Genomic DNA, 19,754 nt, shown 5'->3' with positions numbered 1-19,754 from the left:
GCATTATCTCTCTTCCTGCTGCGTTTACTGTCCAGAGCCCATAAACCTTTGCCCTCTGCAGACGGGCGCAGCCAAGAGATGTGTGTTATTATTGGATATATATGTAAATTTCACACTTGACTAGCATATCATAGTATAGACTTATATTATCATGTTTTATTAAAGTATATTTACACCAATTATTTTATGATCAATAATCTTGCCTATTAGACAAAGGTTTGTTATAATACAGCAGTGTGACGCTTTATGACTGATTACTGTCAGTAAATGTAACGGTCAGTAAATGAAACTGTCAGTAAATGAAACTGTAAATGAAACTGTAAATGAAACCGTGAGTAAATGAAACTGTCAGTAAATTAAACAGTCAGTAAATTAAACCGTCAGTAAATGAGACTTGTGACTTCGACAGATGAGGCTGAACTTGCTGGCTGCTTTGACGTTGTTAAAAGTGCTGAATAACGAGATAAATGCTGAATGTCTACGTCTCCTCTGCGTGTATCGCTGCCTCGCTCGCACGTGCTGCAGACTCAGTCACTGAGCTGGGTCCCATGCCTCGCTCAGACCTCTGAGACCCCCACAGCGGCGTGACAAAGGTGCCTTTGTTTGAAGGTGTAAAGTTACAAATAAGAATTGGGCCTTAGTCTTGAAAGAGAGAAATAAAAAGAGGAGGTTCTCCAAGGCGACCGTCCTCGGCGGCAGCAGTGGAATGTGTGCGCAGTGAGGATTTGCACCCTAAACCCAAAACCGCTACGAGATGTTTCCCAGGAAAAACATGACTACAATATAAATAACCCTCCTTCACTCAAGTCATTCATTACAGAGAAACAAAACCTATTTATATCTTGTTTCCAGGTGTGTCAAAAACAACAGTTTCATCTGAAAAAGCTGCTGTGATTTTAAAATATGTCTCTATGTCCATACATGTATTATAAGTTGTAGCACAATTCACAAATTCACTTTTAGGTTTCATAAATGGAAGTCATTATTTGTTCGTTTGTGCACCATCGTCACATTTTAGCTTCATTGCTCTTCAGTTTCCATTTGAACACACTTTAAAGGAAGAATAGAGGATTTTCTGCTCAAGCGACTTTTAGTCCATTTTTAAAAATGTGCATGTGCACCCTTTTTTTTTTTCCTTCTGTTTTTCTGTAACTTTTTGTCTTTTGGGTGGGGGGGTGGTACTTCCACATCGACATACAGTTTTTGTTGTAAACAACTTTACTCAGTCCGCTATTCAGTCTTCACTTTTGCCGCAAAATTAGGCCAGGCATTTCTGAGGACACATGAACGGGACACGAATGTATCGGCCAATCAGATGCCCGCTTTCATCGAAATTAGATCACGGACACCGCTCGGCCAATGCGAAAGTGGCATGTCTGTCAAAACGGAACTTAGGCAATGAAAATGCCCCGAATATGGCCAAATTACTAGTTAAATCTTGATTTTTTGCGAGGAATTTAGATAGAGGAGCACGGCGGGCCCCCTCCTATTTCAAACCGCGGGCCTGCCGGAGATTTGACTGCTTACGGGCCCCGGGCCCCCGTCTATTTCGCGGCCTGCGTAACCCGACCGACCCGGTAGAAAACTAGCCAACTGAAACAAAAAATCTGCATTTTGTTCAAAAAACTTCAAATTATTTAAATATTTCGCAGACTCACCGACCGTTCTTTCCTAAAGCGCTGTGTTGAATAATTTTATAGCGCTGGTAAACCTGTCTTTCATCCCAAGGATTAAATAACGCATTGCACAACGCTTACGAGTCTTCATTTTCGGTCCTCCATATGTTTCGGCATATCAACCACGCATGTGCAGCCAGGGAAACATGCTGCTATCCTGGGAACGAGGCTGCAGGTGTGCAGTAACACGCAGGGAATGATTGACATGTGGGAGAACTACTCGGCTGTCCACGCCACCAGGAAATGACTCAGATTGCTCGCCAAAAATCCTCTATTATTCCTTTAACTCAATAATCTGTTCACTAAGACACACAATATTGGTATTTAACTTCAAGAAGATGATTGTTTATGTGAATGTGAAACAAATGTGTCCCATGGCAGGAGAGGATGTCTGTTCTCCCATGATTTGAAGTCGGCCCACAACATGGAGGTGCTGAGGGCCAACGGTCTGGAGCCTCTGAGCAGGGCGGAGCTGTGCCTGCTGCTGCTGCAGAGCGACTCCACACTGCTCCCACAGGTCAGGGCAACAACTGCAGCTGTTTTTTATGTTGGAAAGTCAACACTAATAGAAGTGAGATGTTGGTCTCCTCAATAGCTAAACTTAAGTAATGTTGTGGAAAACATCCTATTATTTTTACTTTATTTAGCTGACGTTACATTGGTAATCAATAGTTCTTAAATCTGTGGCTCTGATGATCTGGACACCTCGCAGCAGATGTGGTCCGTCTCCACACAGCGGGAGACGACACGTGGGACGTCGGGCGGCAGCTATTGACCCCGATGTCTATTTTTTTTCACCTTTGAAAATCGTTCGCCCGAGGATCACATGGATGTAAGACGAGTTCTGACCCTTGTTTACAGCGTGCCAAAGATAATGACCGACCTGTCACATCTGCTGCCCACGTCCAACCAGGAAATAAAACAAAGTGTCAAGATAATTATTTTTTTTATGTTTTAGTATAATCACGTTAACTCTGTTTTAGTGAAATGTACATGCTAATCCGTCAAATGCACATAGCAGGTTAGAAAGGAAAGTACGGTAAGCAAAATAACCCCCTCTCTCCTTTTTGTCTTTGTTAGATCTGCTACGATTACAACAATGGCCTGGGCTCGAGCGGTCAGTGCCACGAGGGCTGCCACCGACTGCACGTGTGTGAGAAGTATCTGAGCGGAGACTGCAGCTGCCTCAGGACGCACGACTTCTCTGCACCGCAGCCACTCAAACTCCTGCAGGAGAGACACATCCCCGAACATCTGATCTGTTCTTTAAAGTCAGTGTACGCTAACAAAGACGCATTAAGGCTGGCGGATAAGAAGGCCGGTCGCACCTATAGAGGGAGCGGGCATTTGTCCAAGAGAGCGGTTTCCTGTGGGGACCTCCTGGGTGCTGTTGATCTGGACACGGACAGAGTCGGCGCCGGACGACCTAACCACAGACAAAGAGGTAAGTATCCGGTTGTGGTGCTGGATGGACGGCTCTAGAGCGCCGTGCATCTTCATCCTAAAACCACAGACCACTCTATCGAAGACAGTGAGGGGAAGATTCTAAGTAGGAAAAAAGATGGTTTGAAAGAGGAGTTAAAGAGGCAATCTTTGTTAAAAAAACATCCTTAATAAATAAATAAAAACAGTGTTTTTTAGATTCAACCTTCCGGCCGTTTATAATGGAGTTTTGAATCCCTGGAGAGGTAGCTGCCCAGGGCATTTAGATGCTAATCTCAGGGAGAAGAGAGAGTGAGCCAGGTACAATAGAAGGCTAATAGTCCATTAAAGGACTGTTAGAAAACAGAGAGGCTAGTTTGATAGTAAACAAAGAGGGCAGTTTCAAGTGAAACCAAAAACACCCTTTATCTACTCAGAGTAGGATAAAGAATCGAGTCCCGGACTCAATTCTCAGATTGACAATGACTCTTGGATGAGAGTGGAAACGTTTAGTTTTTTCCTAAAAACAGAGTCCAGATGATACAACTGAATCTTTTTCTACAATGAAACACTCCTGGACGAATGAAGGATTACAGCAATATGTCTGATGAAGTCAAATGACCAATCACAGAAGACCGTCCCTCCAGAGCAGACCAACCAGCACCAACCTGAACATCCTGCCATTTCTACATTTTCTATTCTCAGATAAAACGGAGATCTGCATGTTCTTCATCAAAGGACACTGCAAACATGAAGGTGAGACGAGCTCACTCAAAGCAACGTGGTCAGTTATATTGACTGTTGTGTTTGCCCCCCCGCGCGCAGAGCACTGTTTCAAAGCTCACGACAAGATGCCGTACAGATGGGAGGTCAAACAGGGCGGTCTGTGGACTCCTATGGCAGAAAACGAGACCATCGAGGAGGACTATTGTGACCCCCAAAAAACCTACAGGTGAGGGACTGACTGAACTGTATTGTTATTTATAATCTTCTTCTTCTTCTTTGGTATTTTATGGCGGTTGGTCAAGTGTTACATTACTGCCACCGGCTGTAGTTGTACGTCTTCAAAGTATGTGTTTTACGCTATACCAAAAAAGAAAATGAGAGAAAGAGAAAGAGAGAGAGAGCAAAATAATAATAAAAAATAAAAAAACGTCCGTTTTTTTCTAATTGTGACATTAGATGAGTTTTGGCCCAGTGTTTGCTGGATAATATCCTAGTGTGATGTCCAGGGACGTGCATTCAGGGGCGGCAGGGGAAGCAGGGCCTCACCTGTCAATCTTGGAAAAATATTAATATTTTGTAATCTGGTATGTATTATAAACCCACTTTCAGTTTGAATCCAATATCGAACAATTATGTCAAATAAGAAAGTCAAAATGTTTAGATGCCGTTCACATACAGGGGGGAGGCTGCTCCTGCTCAGCCGCTGGAGCACACACACACACACACACACACACATACACACACACACACACACACACACACACACTTATCACAAACTGAGCTGGTGCAATGCAAAATGATGTGTCACTCTCATTTCCAAGTTAAAACGTTTCACAAATCTGGATTTTCAAGCAAAGCAAGAGGTTATAACTAAAGAAAGACCTACACCGGAGTTGAACGGGTTGTTTTAGGACGAGCTATATATCTGAAAATGCTGATGTCACTCATTGATCATTTAGCCTAATGGTGAGCGACATGGCCTTGAACACAAGAGAAAGTGTGTTCAAGTCCTGCTTGTCCCAAATATTTTTTGGTGCCTCACTCGCCCTGAACCTCACCGCACGTCACTGGTGATGTCATCAATTACAAACAGGAAGTAAGATTATAAACCTAAGGAAAGTGTTATTCTGTGATATTTTTTTAACAAATTTTTAGCAAAAATCCTAAATATATTTATCTTAACTGCACTTTAGTTCAACAAGTCATCCGGCCTGTAGGGGGCGCTTTAACATACCACTTGACTTTAAAACTGCATCTGGGACTTTCATCTTTTTTTTTTTAAGAACAAATACAAACAAACAAAAACAAGACACAGACAGGGAACATAAGGCAAAACAAAGCCTCATATTCCCTGTCTGTGTTTTTTGTTTGCATTTTTGCTCTAAAAAAAGAAAACTAGTATAAGACCAATAGAAGTTTTAAAACATTATTTTGTGTATTATTGTGCTATCAGGCTGCTGTGGCTAATGAGTTTGCTCCTACAATTGGATGCAATAGAGGCTTGAAACTATGCAAATTTAAACACTACTATCGCTACAACTACTACTTCTTCTTTAAAAACAAAGCAGAGCATAATTGTAGTGTATTTCCGGCCTTGCAGCAGCAGCAGTCCTCCTGTGCACTTCGACACGATGACATCAGGGTCAGATGAAGTGAGGCGTCTCTCGACTCTGAACTCTGTGCTGCAGCCAGACTTTATCCACACCACGGACTGGCTCTGGTACTGGGAGGACGAGAGCGGGGAGTGGCACCAGTATGCCGCTGTGGTAAGTGACAAACAGGGCTCTTTAAACCAGCAGTGATTGGCCAATACATTCTAAAATTATCGTGTGCCACAACTATTTTTAAATTGGTCCAAAACGTGTATCCAAATAAACCCGTTTTCCCCTCACTTCTTCTGCTGAAGCTTGGCTGATCTCACGGTGTCTTTTAGAGGCCTCTACAGGTCGCTGAGCAGTATTGCAGGAAGCTTGGTTCTTGTCCTGCAGCTGTTCAGTCTGTGGCCGTGTTCTGAGGCCCGTTCATGCTCCGCCCTCTAACACGAGCTTTTAGAACCAAAACCAAACAGCAGCTTGTGCTCTGAGCTCAAACCACGCTGAATAAACCTGTGCCTGAATCTTGGATGTTTGCAGGTTGTGCCTTAACCGAGCATGTGCAGAAGAGAAGCAGCAGCGGTTGGATCAGTTGGATAGGCGTTTGTCCTTCATGTAGGAGGCGGGGTTTTAATCCCACCCGTGCATGTTGATTTTTTTTTACCTTTTGCGTGCAAATGTTCTCCACTAAATATTGATGAACACCAAGTCTGCTTGGCCATCCATACATGTCACCCACTGCTTTAACCACAAGTGATTTAGCTAAGCTCCTGTCAATCAATGTCACTCAATCAATAAAAAGTATCTCAGAGGCCAATGTGATGCCAAACTGATCCATAAACGGACTTTCTAGCAGGAGGCCATGTTTAGTCCTGACTCTGGCACCAGCAGGAGGCCGGTCCATGTTTAGTCCTGACTCTGGCACCAGCAGGAGGCCGGTCCCTGAGGTCCTCAGAGTCCGAGATGGTTTATATGGCACTAACATGTCAAAGATGTACTTTGGTGCTAGGCCATGGAGAGACTTGTACACAAGCAGAGTTGCTTTAAAGTCTCTTCTCTGAGCCACAGGGGGCAGTGCAGAGACCTGAGAACAGGACTAATGTGATGGTACTTCCTGGTTCTAGTCAGGATCCGAGCAGCAGCGTTCTGGATGTACTGCAGCTGTTTTACAACTCGTTTGGAAAGATTTCTAACTTGGTTTGTAGGTTTTAGAGCGAGACTCTGGAGGTGACACTAACACTTTCTCTTTGTTTCTGTCAAAGACATCTTCAAAGACGAGGATTTCAGTCTTGTCTGAGTTCATCTGGAGAAAGTTGTTTTGCTCCACACACTGATCTGTTTGATGCAGTGACAGAGTGAATCCACTGGTCCATATTCACCTGCCGATAATGAAACATAGATCTGAGGTTGAACAGAAGGGGTCCCAGGACTGGCCCTTGGGGCACCCTAGAGGTCAGGGGCATGTGGTCTGAGATTATTGTTGTTAAACTCATTTAACATTCAGTGAAATCTGATTTGTTGCTAGGGACTGGTGTTCGGAATTAGCCATGACTATAAACACTACCTGCGTCCGATTACTACATATTCATCTAAGTGTCTAGTATCTGTTCCTATCAAATAAATAATGAACAAATATGCAATGTGTGTTCTTATTTCAGTCCAGTGAACATCGCATGGCCAGCATCACCAGCCGAGAGCTGGAGGAGATGTATCTGAAGAAGGAGAAGGATGTTGTGCCTTTTACTGCAGGATCACATGGCTATTCACTCAGTTTCCAAGGTAACACAGCACTGGTCATCAGAAAAACACAAACATGTCCTCTGAGTTTGACCCCGTCTCCTTCACAGACATGATTCAGACAAACCTGAAGTACGGCACAAAGAGGCTGGTGAGGAGACGACCTCGCTTTGTCTCTGCGGCTGAAGTCCAGACGACCAGGTACTCACGCTCCATATGTTCACATGCAGGTGGAGAAAGAAATATGACTTTTGATAGTTTAATTACTATTGCATCCAATAGTTTCTAACCATGGGGTTTGACTGGGGCAGTAGTGTTTACTGGAGGCACTTTAGTCCCACAAATGTAATACAATTGAATGTAATAAAGCTCCAAACATAATAATTTCCAACAAACGTGTGGCCTCAATGATAATTCATCATCTCTATGACAACATGTTTAGTTCAGTGCATTCTGTGCGTAAACGGTGTAAAGGCATGAAAATCAGAATTGTGTGCGCAATAGGCCTACTGTCCTGATAGGACACAAGGACATGTTCTTGTCCTTTGGCTCTTCATAAATCTGGCGATAGTGCTCTTTGACTGTACTTCAGAGGGCAGTACAGAGGGTCGGCCCCTCGTGCAGAGGGCCGGCCCCTCGTGCATCCTGCACCCATGTTCCTGGTGCTCCGCAGAGTAAGGAAACACACCAACAGTCTCATTCTGGCCAAACTCTGTTGAAGTGGGTCACTTCTCATCCAAATCTCCATGTGCATGATGCTCCCGTCATATCCACCCCCCATGGCTCCACCCGCCTCGGCTCACCAGGGTCCAAACGCTTGCCTTTATGCACGGGGTCATACTACTAACTACCAATGGAGGGGCACAAGACAACAACGGAGGCCTTGTAACATTTGACACCCCTGTCCTCTCAGGAATGTCCCCAGTGGAAAAGAAGGACCTGCTGTGCGGTTCTCCAGTGGAGGGTGGTGCAAGGGGGCGTGGCCACCAACAGACATGTGGCATGCTTTGACCCAAGATGGGACAGCCATTGTGTCTCCTGTCATCAGGAGGAGACACTGAAACATCTGTGGCTGTCCCGCCCATGGCTCGTCCCCCTTTTTGCACTCCTGTGACTACAACTGCATCTGGCTCACTCGGAGGAACCAGGCAGCTGGCTCCGGCTGCTCGGACCCTGTGGAACTTTAAAAGAAACTGATCACAGCACGACTCAGGCTGGAACCTGTGTACAGCGCACTGGAGGGGGCGCTAGAGGAGTTTGAGAGTGTGTGGACAGTGAGGGAGGGACCTGCTTTTTATTTTTGTAGGACTGATGATGTTTGACTGGGGTTTGAAGAAAAAAAACCTACCACTGCAACTGCCAAAACTATATTAAGTACATATGTGACACTTTGCTGTAATTTTACAACTGTATTCTAGCTATTCATGATGTTAGAGTTTTTATTTTGAAGGTCAGTGATCTTTGTTTACATTTTATTAAAGTGCGTTTGTCCTAGAAAAAAATGTATTTCCATTCTCAACTTGAATGAGGCGAAATGATTTATACTTCATACACGCCCCTGAACCACGTATCTTTGAACTTCTAAAACTGTAAACGTGAAGTATATTTACCTGTTGCGTTGTTCTTCCTGTAGAAAACGTCCAACAAACTCTACGTTCACACCAGAGCACTGGGACAAAACGCTGATCCCTCACACCGGGTACAAGGTAAAGCACTTTTTTGGCCTTTATTTGATAAGATATACTTATTGTATAGAATATTATAATACACCTGCCAGTCACTTACCTGCGGTTTCTTCTGTCCATACACGTAACCATGGTCACAGCCACTTACTGTAAACAAGAGCCCATCCAGAAACATCTCATCACTTTCAAAATCCAATATGTTCTACTTAAAATGTTACAATCATGATAATGTGTAGAGTTTTCAGAGTTTTCTTAAACAAAGACTCAAGGGCTTCAAAGTACTTTCATTTGTCTGGGACCATGTTGTAGGACAAAAGGTTTTATGACTAAAGACCATTGAGTGCAGAAGCTTTTGCTGGCTCCGGATAAGGCCTTGTGTGTTTAAAGTGACAGTATGTGTGTCTCTGATGATGCTCTTGGTCTTTAGAGAGTGCTTCTGCAGCCGTCCTCCCAGGAATATCAGGAGGTCCAGGAGCTCTTCTCTCAGACCATGACCCGTTTTAACATCGTCCAAGTCGAGAGGATTCAGAACAAAGCGCTTTGGGAAGCCTTCAGGCTGTAAGCATTTTTATAGAAAGTTATATTTTTCATCAATCACGAAATCAAACTAAATATTCAGTTTTTTGTTACAAGGCAAAACATGCACATGAGAAACCACAATGGCAGAAAATCTGTGTTGGAGAAGAAGCTGTTCCACGGGACTGAGCCTAAGTTTGTGGACACCATTTGTGCCACAAACTTCGACTGGAGAGTGTGTGGAGTCAACGGGACCTCTTATGGCCAAGGTGAAACACTGTCCACTAGGGGGCCCCAAAGCCTCATGTTTTTGAATGACATAAACCTTTGTGCTATCCTCTTTTAAAGAGGAACCAGGATTAATCCAAATCTGATCCGAAAATGGGCTTTTCAAACAGGATCTCATCCACAACATTCAAATCCAAATGTGCAAATCTAATCCTGTCTTTGATCTGTATTTTTGGTTTGTTTGGTTATTTCAAACATTTACAGTCAAATGTGGATCATTTTGGTCCTAAAATCTGGATTATAGTAATCCCACTTCAGAGGGGATCTCGTCCCAGAGTTACAACATTTCACACAAAAGCTTCATATTATTGTCACCATAATGACTTTTATCATCCAAATGATAAGCTGAATTTGATTAAAACTATTTAAAGTGTAATTATTTAATTTACTTTGTAAATTTCATATCAAATTCAAATCAATGACTTCTTTAAAGTCTGAATATCCAAGTGGCATCTTATGATATGAAATGTAACATAAATGTGATTATGACTGTAAAATCACCGTGTGCTGCTTTCAGGTCATTATTATCAGTTTAACATGATATAATGAGACATGAAACTAATATTCATACTCATTGTTGTACCTTAACGTAATCACACTCCGCCAGCGCCGCCTCCTTCAGTGAAATGCTCCACATCACTTCCTGTGGGCGGGACAGATTTCGAAATCTCTATCCAATGGAATTGGGATAATTTTAATCCAATCCTGCGACGTTTCTAAATCCCGGGATACAAGTCACTAATCCGCATCATTTTCATTAGGATTCAAATATTTTTGGACAATGTTTTTTAAAAATCACACAGTTTTTACTTTGATTGGTGTGTGTCATTTTCTGTCTGAGAAACCCTGGCCCCTTTCGCCTCTCTGCCGCGCATCAGCGCTTCTGCTGTTTTAACATCTACAGCTGAACGAGGGAAAAGTCTCGGCGCTAAATCCTGCTCTAAACTAGATCGATTTGTGTAAAATGTCCAATGTTCTCGTGACCAACAAGTCAACACTGCACCAACTCCCTGAGAGCGACTTTTCAGTCTGTGTGGAACTTCTATTCTCTGGAGGCAGCTCTATGTTCACTCATACAATATAATAATAATACAACCAGGAGGAGGGGCGCGGTTCATGGCCACGCCCACAGTGAATACTTTCACCTGCATTAGTTTACCTGGAGGTCAGAGTCAGGTTAAACGTTATATCTTCACTCTACCCAAGTTCAACTGATCTAAAACAATCAATGTATTTTAAAAACTGCCCGAGGTATCAATCATCACTTAATAAAAAAGTCTTGTGTAATGAACTTTGATATTCTTATTTCAGGAAGCTACTTTGCCCGAGACGCTTCCTACTCGCACCGCTTCACCGGCGCCTCTGACCCGCGGTTCATGTTCCTGTCCCGGGTTCTGGTGGGAGAGTTCACTAAAGGCTCCTCAGAATACAGGCGCCCTCCTTCTAAAGACGGAGGAGACGTGAACCTGTTCGACAGCTGCGTGAACAATGTTGAAAACCCGTCTATTTATGTTGTATTCGAGAAGCATCAGATTTACCCAGAGTACGTGCTGCAGTATCAGCAGAAGAGTTCAGTCGTTACAGAGCTGGACGATACGCTCGCTGCGAGGTTGAAGCTGAGGAATGCCAAAACGTTATCTCTTAGCTATCCAAACCCCTACTTAGCGACATCAAAACCATTAATCAAACATGTAGTTTTTCCCGCACCAAAACTACAAGCAAGTGTAGACGGAGTAGATCTAACTCGAGCGCTTGCTTCATGGAGAACAACGTCACCCGCAACACCAAAAACAATGTCTTTCAACGACACCGGCATCGGCAATTCCCCCTCTGTGCCGAGTCCAACGCCCAAGTCGTTTGTTTCCCAAACCAAATCTAAGGTAGATCTGACCAGAGCGCAATCGCCACGGAGAGACGATCTACTAGAGGCGCCAATCCCCGCCCGCGTCCCCCGGCGCACCCTGCCGCCGCCGACAAACCCCAAACCAGCGATTCCGAGTCGTTTTACCTCCTCGACTCCCTCTTCTCAAATGCTCGTTTCGCAAGCGTTTCCAAGTCGTTTCGACCGCCCGACTCCCTCTTCTCAAATGCTCGTTTCGTCGAGCCGCTCGTCGACTAAGGAGTCTTACATGCTCGACTGTGTAAGGAAGTTATAAGCACGGTGGTAAATGTTTGCCACAGTTTTACATTCGTCAAATTGTAGTTTGTGAAGGAAAAAGTGGAAAATTACAAGAAGTAGGGCCATGTTCTAAAACAGAATCTCTCATTGAAAATATAGGGATAATTTACAGGTATTAAACAATAATCATATACAAAATACAAGTTATTAGGTTTTATTACTCGTCAGATCTTGATTATTGTGTGATTTACATGGACTTTGGCCCTTGTTTACAGTGTAGTTGCTAGGTAACAGTTGTGGAATGACTTCTACCTCTGTCACATCTGCTGCTCATGTCCAGTCATGGGGTACATGCGGTCAAAGCGATATCTATAGTTCCGGCGAAGTATCTTTTTAAAAATCAGTTCTTGGTGTGTAACGGCTTAAATGAATACAGCAGCGGGTCTCGAACTTTTCACACAAAGTACCACCTAATAAAGTATTTGTCCCCCCGAGTACCACCAAATATAAACCAGGTCTAAACTGTGCCTGTTCTAGTCTAAAATATAACTACACGATTGCTTTGCACGACAAACCTGAAGGAGCCACAGATTGAGAACCACTGCAATAAATCATTGAAAGTTGTTTTCTTTTGTGCTTTTTTTTACCTTTGGATTAAGCACAAGCTCTTGCTGTGTACGTGTAATATTTACCTTTTGTTGCAAATGTTCTGTTTAAAACCCAGAAGTCGTTTTGGGCTCAATCCGAAACGAATGTGATTTCAATCGACCAGAAAAGAATGTAACCGAATGTGTTTGAAAAGGTCCTCGGAATGTTCACTTTATTTAGACTTTAAACGGTCTAATGTTTGAACAAATAAAAAAACATGACACTCAAGAATGCCATTTCTATTATTATTCCCATTATTCACAATCCAATGTTTGAGTACGCATGGGCATCACTATTTTACCAGTGACATTATATCACTGTTATATTGCTGTTATATATTGCTGTTCTTTGGACAACTGCTACACCTGAAACAAGACCACATGAAACTAAAATGCCTGGAAATTCACTCAGTAATACAAGAACATATTTATATATACTGATCGGACTGAACATATTATTACGTAAATTTACATCAGTCGACGGCGGAGGAATGACGACCCGATCTCTGGACACAACAATAATCCAAATTGCAGTGAGAATACCTTCAGGATCAGGCCGCCCTCTGCTGGTGCTTCAGTGCAGTTTTTGTGTTTGGTACCATGGACAGCTCCTCATGACAGACACGCCTCTCTGTGGAAATCATTCATCATACAAGTGAAAAAGTGCCTTTTATAAATTCAAAATGACATGTAAACAACTCACCAGGACATGTAGGATCCGTTCTGACTCCAGCTTTATCCCGCATGTTCGTTGTCATACAGTTTTCGCCCTCCATTTGGTTGTCATGGCGTTCTTTGCTGCAGGACTAAACTCCAACACTTTCCCTGTGAATGTCCGTGTCAGTTTCTTTTTCAACAGAATTGTGATGTTGCGCTTCTTCACTGAGATGTGTTCTTCACCTCCATCGTTTCTAAGGAAGAGAACTTGCAAAATCTCAGGGTGTTCGAATACTTTCCTCGCTGTTTCCATTTGCTATAAACACTTTATAATCTGCTCTTTGAGGCAACTGCTGTTTTGGGCGTCACAAACATGAATTGAATTAAACTATTCCACATTCTACATACATACAGACCCGCTAAAGCTAATGTGGTGGCAGATTTTCTTTCAGGAAAATGTACCTCAAAACTCCTGCCGTAAACACAATAAATACCTTTGGACGATGAGACAAACTGCACCGATAATTAAAAACTGGACTGACATTATAATTAATGTTTCAAAAATTGCATTCGGACTAAATTAGAACCTTTACTAATGTACCTGACTTTGGACCAACTGGAACTACATATTTAGGACTGTATGAAATGTGTGTCTTGTTGTTGTTGTTGTTCTTTTGTTCCCTGTGCTGCATTACGATGTGGTTCATATGGAGCCATTAGACCCCCAGCTGTGCACGGCAGGACGCACAACCCCCAGTGACGGTAAATATCCTCTGACATTAACCTCGCGCTGACTTCCTGTTTGGCCCAGGCTCCTTCACGACCGAGACTATGGTGTGTTCACACTGTCACCACGCACACACTCACCGCACACACTCACCGCACACACTCGCCGCACACACTCGCCGCACACACTCACCGCACACACTCACCGCACACACTCACCGCACACACTCGCCGCACACACTCGCCGCACACACTCACCGCACACACTCGCCGCACACACTCGCCGCACACACTCGCCGCACACACTCGCCGCACACACTCGCCGCACACACTCACCGCACACACTCGCCGCACACACTCGCCGCACACACTCGCCGCACACACTCGCCGCACACACTCGCCGCACACACTCACCGCACACACTCGCCTCACACACTCGCCGCACACACTCACCGCACACACTCGCCGCACACACTCGCCGCACACACTCGCCGCACACACTCGCCGCACACACTCGCCGCACACACTCGCCTCACACACTCGCCGCACACACTCACCGCACACACTCACCGCACACACTCACCGCACACACTCACCGCACACACTCACCGCACACACTCACCGCACACACTCACCGCACACACTCGCCGCACACACTCGCCGCACACACTCGCCGCACACACTCGCCGCACACACTCGCCGCACACACTCACCGCACACACTCGCCTCACACACTCGCCGCACACACTCACCGCACACACTCGCCGCACACACTCGCCGCACACACTCGCCGCACACACTCGCCGCACACACTCGCCGCACACACTCGCCTCACACACTCGCCGCACACACTCACCGCACACACTCACCGCACACACTCACCGCACACACTCACCGCACACACTCACCGCACACACTCACCGCACACACTCACCGCACACACTCACCGCACACACTCACCGCACACACTCGCCGCACGCACATAAGCAGAACTAAACGGGGACAAACGCCGTAAAAACAAAGCTGGAGTCGAACAGAGGGCAGGGTTGTGTTATGTCCTAAAAATATGTCGGTGTAATCCCTCATTCGTCCAGGCGTGTTCCATAGTAGAAAAAGCTTCAGTTGTAGTCATCTGGACTCAGTTTGAAAAATTAGACGTTTCGACTCTCATCCAAGAGTCATTGTCAATAAAAGAATTTAGATCGAGAACTCCGATATTAATACTGTTCTGTGGTAAGACCCGCCCATTGGGAGGAGCCTTCCTGAAGTAGAAAGAGTTGTTTGTTTCAACAGAAACTCTCCCCTTGTATCTACCGAGCTAGCCTATTCAGAATTTTAATGGCCTATTAGAATCCTCTTTGTCTTTGTGAGACCCTGGCTCAACCACCCTGAGTACCTGATTAGCATCTAAATGTCCTGGTCCTGGTCCTCTACCTTTCCAGGGGTTCAGTAACCCATTATAAATAACAGGAAGATTAAACCTAAGCCCTCCATTTCTGTTTAAAGAAGGTCTTTCTTTTTTAACAAAAATAGCTTCCTTGACTCCTCTTTCAAACCATCTTTTCTCCTGCTTAAAACCTTCACCTCACCGTCTTCAAACGAGTGATTAGAGGCTTCAAGATGGAGATGCACGGCACTCTGAGGTCCTGAACTAGTATTTCTTCTGTGCTGATACAGCCTCTTGTGTAGAGGCTGTTTTGTCTCACCTATGTAACGTTCTTTACAGCTTTCTTCACTGCATTGGATCGAATAAACTACATTGCTCTGTTTTTGAGTCGGCAACTTGTCCTTAGGGTGAACCAGTTTTTGTCTTAAAGTGTTTCCTGGTTTAAAATAAACAGGGACTTCGTGTTGTCTAAAAATTCTCTGCAGTTTTTCCGACAGGCCAGACACATAAGGGACAACTCTTTCTACTTCAGGAAGGCTCCTCCCAATGGGCGGGTCTTACCACAGAACAGTATTAATATCGGAGTTCTCGACCTAAATTCTGTTATTGACAATGACTCTTGGATGAGAGTCGAAACGTCTAATTTTTCAAACTGAGTCCAGATGACTACAACTGAAGCTTTGTCCTAAAAATATGTATCATAATGTAAAAAGAAAATGTGCGATAACAATATTATCCCTATATTTATGTCCACAAAAGAGATTTATTGTATTTTTTGTTGAGAAAATGGCTTTTGAAGTTAGAAATCAATCAATAGACTTGCGTTAATTAAATGACAAAATAAACATATTTGGGTGCAGCTTGGACAAAGTTGTTGTTTCCAGGTGAAAGCTTATGACTTGATAGCAAACTAACCTCACGGACGTCCAGGCAGTGAGTGGACGTACAACACTCTTTTACACTCTTATTATTCTCTTTTATCAGGGCAATAGAATGTGAAACATCAACCACAGATAGGTTCACTTCAGGCAGAGTAGCCCCGTGTGGACAGTGACTGAAGATACCACCAGATGGCAGCGTAAACCCTCATGCAGAAGGACAAAAAGTAAAAATAGATAATGGAAAGTATCAATCCATGGGGATGGAATCTCAATGGATTTATACTCATCTGTGGCTCTCCTCAGGTTTTCTGCTTTTTTCCACTGGGTTTTCTGCTTTTTTCCACTGGGTTTTCTGCTTTTTTCCACTGGGTTTTCTGCTTTTTTCCACTGGGTTTTCTGCTTTTTTCCACTGGGTTTTCTGCTTTTTTCCACTGGGTTTTCTGCTTTTTTCCACTGGGTTTTCTGCTTTTTTCCACTGGGTTTTCTGCTTTTTTCCATTGGGTTTTCTGTTATTTTCCATTGGGTTTTCTGTTATTTTCCACTGGGTTTTCCGAGTTTTTTCCCCACTGGGTTTTCTGTTTTTTTCCACTGGGTTTTCTTCTGTTTTCCACTGGGTTTTCTGCTTTTTTCCACTGGGTTTTCTGTGTTTACCACTGGATTTTCTGCTTTTTTTCCACTAGGTTTTCTTCTGTTTTCCACTGGGTTTTTAGTGTTTTTTTCCACTGGGTTTCCAGTTTTTTTCCACTGGGTTTTCTTCTGTTTTCCACTGGGTTTTCAGTGTTTTTTTCCACTGGATTTTCTGCTATTTTTCCACTGGGCTTCCAGCTTTTTTCCCACTGGGTTTTCTGGGGTTTCCACTGGGTTTTCTTCTGTCTTCCACTGGGTTTTCTGCTATTTTTCCACTGAGTTTTCTTTTGTTTCCACTGGGTTTTCTGTGTTTTCCCTCTGGGTTTTCAGCTTTTTTCCGCTTGGGTTTCCACTGTTTTCCACTGGGTTTTCTGCTTTTTTCCACTGGGATTTCTGTGTTTTTTCCTTGCCAAGAGGGGGAGTCTGGGGGTGAGGGATGCAGGGGCAGTTATCGATTTGCTGAATTCCTCTGGACTTTTCTATCTTTGATCAATGACTGTTCCATTGCCGCGCGGCGAACGATGTTGTGATTCTGGGCAATTGAATTTGATTGAATTATAAATATGTAAAATCAATTACCTCCTTTGTGGCCTATGAGGTTATTGTGGAAGACCAAAAAGTGTCTGGCCGTAGGATTTGTGATGCCAGTGCGTACAGCCCTGTAGAAAACAGTAGTATTATGGTAGTATAGTAGAATAGTAGTATAGTAACACATGTAGTTATAATTTATTGTGCAGAGGCTTTTCAACTTTAGCTTTGAAGAAATCTACCACATTAAAATATGTAGAAATATAAACGATTCCAAACTTTATGGATCATTAACCATCACATTTACAACATGGAGCACCACCAAAGCGTTTATAAGTCCTCTGTTGTATTCATCTTACCTACGTTCTACTCAAATACGTGTAAAAAGTATTATGTGACACATTTTACCCGCGTCTAAACAGTTACTGCTGCGCCCACAGCTAAAAGCAGCTTCAGCAAATGAGGGAATCGCATTTTTCTATTTTTGAGAGCTCATGAATTAAATATGACGCATGAGGTTTTGTTTGGAGAAGGATTTTGCCGAGTCAGGACGGTTTGGTGCCAGGGAAAGGGAAACGCTTCAGTTGCAGTGCCTCGGCTGAACGAGGAGGGCGCACACGCATACGACACACATCTGAACACATGGAATCACGCGTGGAATATGTATACCGTATTTTTCGGACTATAAGTCGCACCTTTTTTCTTAGTGTTGGCCGGGGTGCGACTTATACTCCAGAGCGCCTCATATAAGATAAAATAAGATAAGATAGCCTTTATTTGTCCACACAATGGGGAATTTTTGGTGTTGCAACGCAAGTAGATACAGAAGAAAACAAATAACTCATAGGAAGTTTTTAAAAAACACACTTAATAGAAAACCTCTTATAAACAAAACTCCATGGACAGAACCTCTCATATTCTTAATAAGGAATAGAGGAAAAAAAATAAAAAAAAATAAAAAGATAAAATAAAAATAAGCTAACATAAGACAAAATAATACTAATAATAGTGGTAAAGTAAACACTCTTATTTACAGCAGTTATTTGCACATGAATATGACATTATTGCGTATGAGTATTGCACATGGGTATGACAGTGTACAAGTGTTCAGTAAAGTCTGACAGCAGCAGGAGGAAAGACCTGTGAAACGTCTCCTTCACACAGCGAGGGTGGATCAGTCACTGAAGCTGCTCTCCAGAGTGGACAGAGTGTCCTGCAGGGGGCGACACTCATGGTCCAGCATAGATGGTGTGTGTTTAGCCAGGACCCTTCTGTATGTAATATTATTTGTTATTTTCACATAGACAACCACAAGAGGACGCTGAAGAAAAATCAGCACTTCCTCTTCCTCTGGAATTTGTGGAGTTGTTTAGAAGTGACACAGAGGAAGAAGAATTCAGTGGATTTAGTGATTTGGGGTAAAACTGATGCTTTGCTAAACTTGTTAGCATGTTCTTTATGCTATAGTTATCTGAATAACTGTTCATATGTTACGTTAACATACCAGACACTTACCACAGTTCTGTCTGTGCCTCATGTAGCTGAAGGTGTTAGCGTTAGCATACGTCATGTAGCTGAAGGTGTTAGCGTTAGCATACGTCATGTAGCTGAAGGTGTTAGCGTTAGCATACGTGCACCTATTCACCATGTTCTCTAATCTTATTTATTTTATACTTATTATTTTAAACTGCATTTCAAGATGAAATGTCTGTTCTTGGTCCTGGATTTTATCAAATAAATTTCCCCCCAAAAATGCGATTTATACTCCAGTGCGATTTATAATCCGGAAAATCCGGTACTTTTAACATGTCCTTTAATGGGGCACTTTTCTGGAGAAGTTACGTTTAATGCCACACTGCGGAACATTCAAGGCTAAGCAATAGATGGTGTCATGGTGCACATTTAAACTGACGATGAAGTAATGCATTTGAAAGAGAAAAGTCGTTATTGTCATTTTTTAAATAAAATATGTCGTGGACGTGGACGTTGGGTAAAGAGTCGGAGCAGACACGACAGCGCGCGTGCCATCCACTGTGCCACCGAGCTGCACACAAGCAAACCGTTTTCAGCGAAGTGCGCCTCGGTGTTTCTCAAACGGCGGTTGGCGAGCGTCTTCAGGCGGTACAGATGCCGCAGCGGTCCAAATATGCTGAATTTACGGTCGATTTAATTCACATTTTAATCCTCTTTCAGTCTGTTCCTTATTTCGAACGAGTATTCGCCTTTGTGACCGTGAACTCGACGGCGCTCCTGCCCTCGCCTCGCTTCCATCACCGCCCCGGGGCAGCTGTGGCTACAGTAGTGACTTACCTCCGCCACATGTGAAGTGAATGAATACTAGACCAATAATATAACTACATTTAATACATTAAAAAGAAAGAAAAGTGCTTTATCATGAGACTCGTCCTTTGACATTTTACACTAGGATGATAATGATGATGATGATCGAATACATTTAGGGTGACCAGGCGCCCCCTTGTACCCGGGACGGTTCCACTTTTGAGCCCCGTGTCCAAAACCCATTGATTTGTCCCAGTTTC

General features: G+C 43.5%; 1 protein-coding gene across 1 annotated transcript in view; it reads left to right on the top strand.

Annotated features, from left to right (window-relative positions):
- LOC140367181 (protein mono-ADP-ribosyltransferase PARP12) overlaps positions 1-11,798 on the top strand; it is a 12,778-nt gene extending 980 nt beyond the window's left edge. Inside the window, exons 2-12 of the mRNA XM_072453535.1 lie at positions 2,058-2,193; positions 2,757-3,120; positions 3,804-3,854; positions 3,924-4,050; positions 5,425-5,590; positions 7,075-7,195; positions 7,264-7,354; positions 8,787-8,859; positions 9,266-9,396; positions 9,472-9,623; positions 10,954-11,798. Of these exons, the coding sequence (XP_072309636.1) occupies positions 2,058-2,193; positions 2,757-3,120; positions 3,804-3,854; positions 3,924-4,050; positions 5,425-5,590; positions 7,075-7,195; positions 7,264-7,354; positions 8,787-8,859; positions 9,266-9,396; positions 9,472-9,623; positions 10,954-11,798 (2,257 nt within the window). The remainder of the gene's footprint in view (positions 1-2,057; positions 2,194-2,756; positions 3,121-3,803; positions 3,855-3,923; positions 4,051-5,424; positions 5,591-7,074; positions 7,196-7,263; positions 7,355-8,786; positions 8,860-9,265; positions 9,397-9,471; positions 9,624-10,953) is intronic.
- The last annotated feature ends 7,956 nt before the right edge of the window (positions 11,799-19,754 follow it).

The sequence above is a fragment of the Eucyclogobius newberryi genome, unplaced genomic scaffold, assembly GCF_026437365.1.
Source record: "Eucyclogobius newberryi isolate DKJ021-1_F unplaced genomic scaffold, fEucNew1.0.hap1 SCAF_2, whole genome shotgun sequence".
Taxonomy (NCBI): domain Eukaryota; kingdom Metazoa; phylum Chordata; class Actinopteri; order Gobiiformes; family Gobiidae; genus Eucyclogobius; species Eucyclogobius newberryi.
Note: the sequence above shows the minus strand (reverse complement) of the source record. Positions and strands in the feature narration are given on the sequence as shown.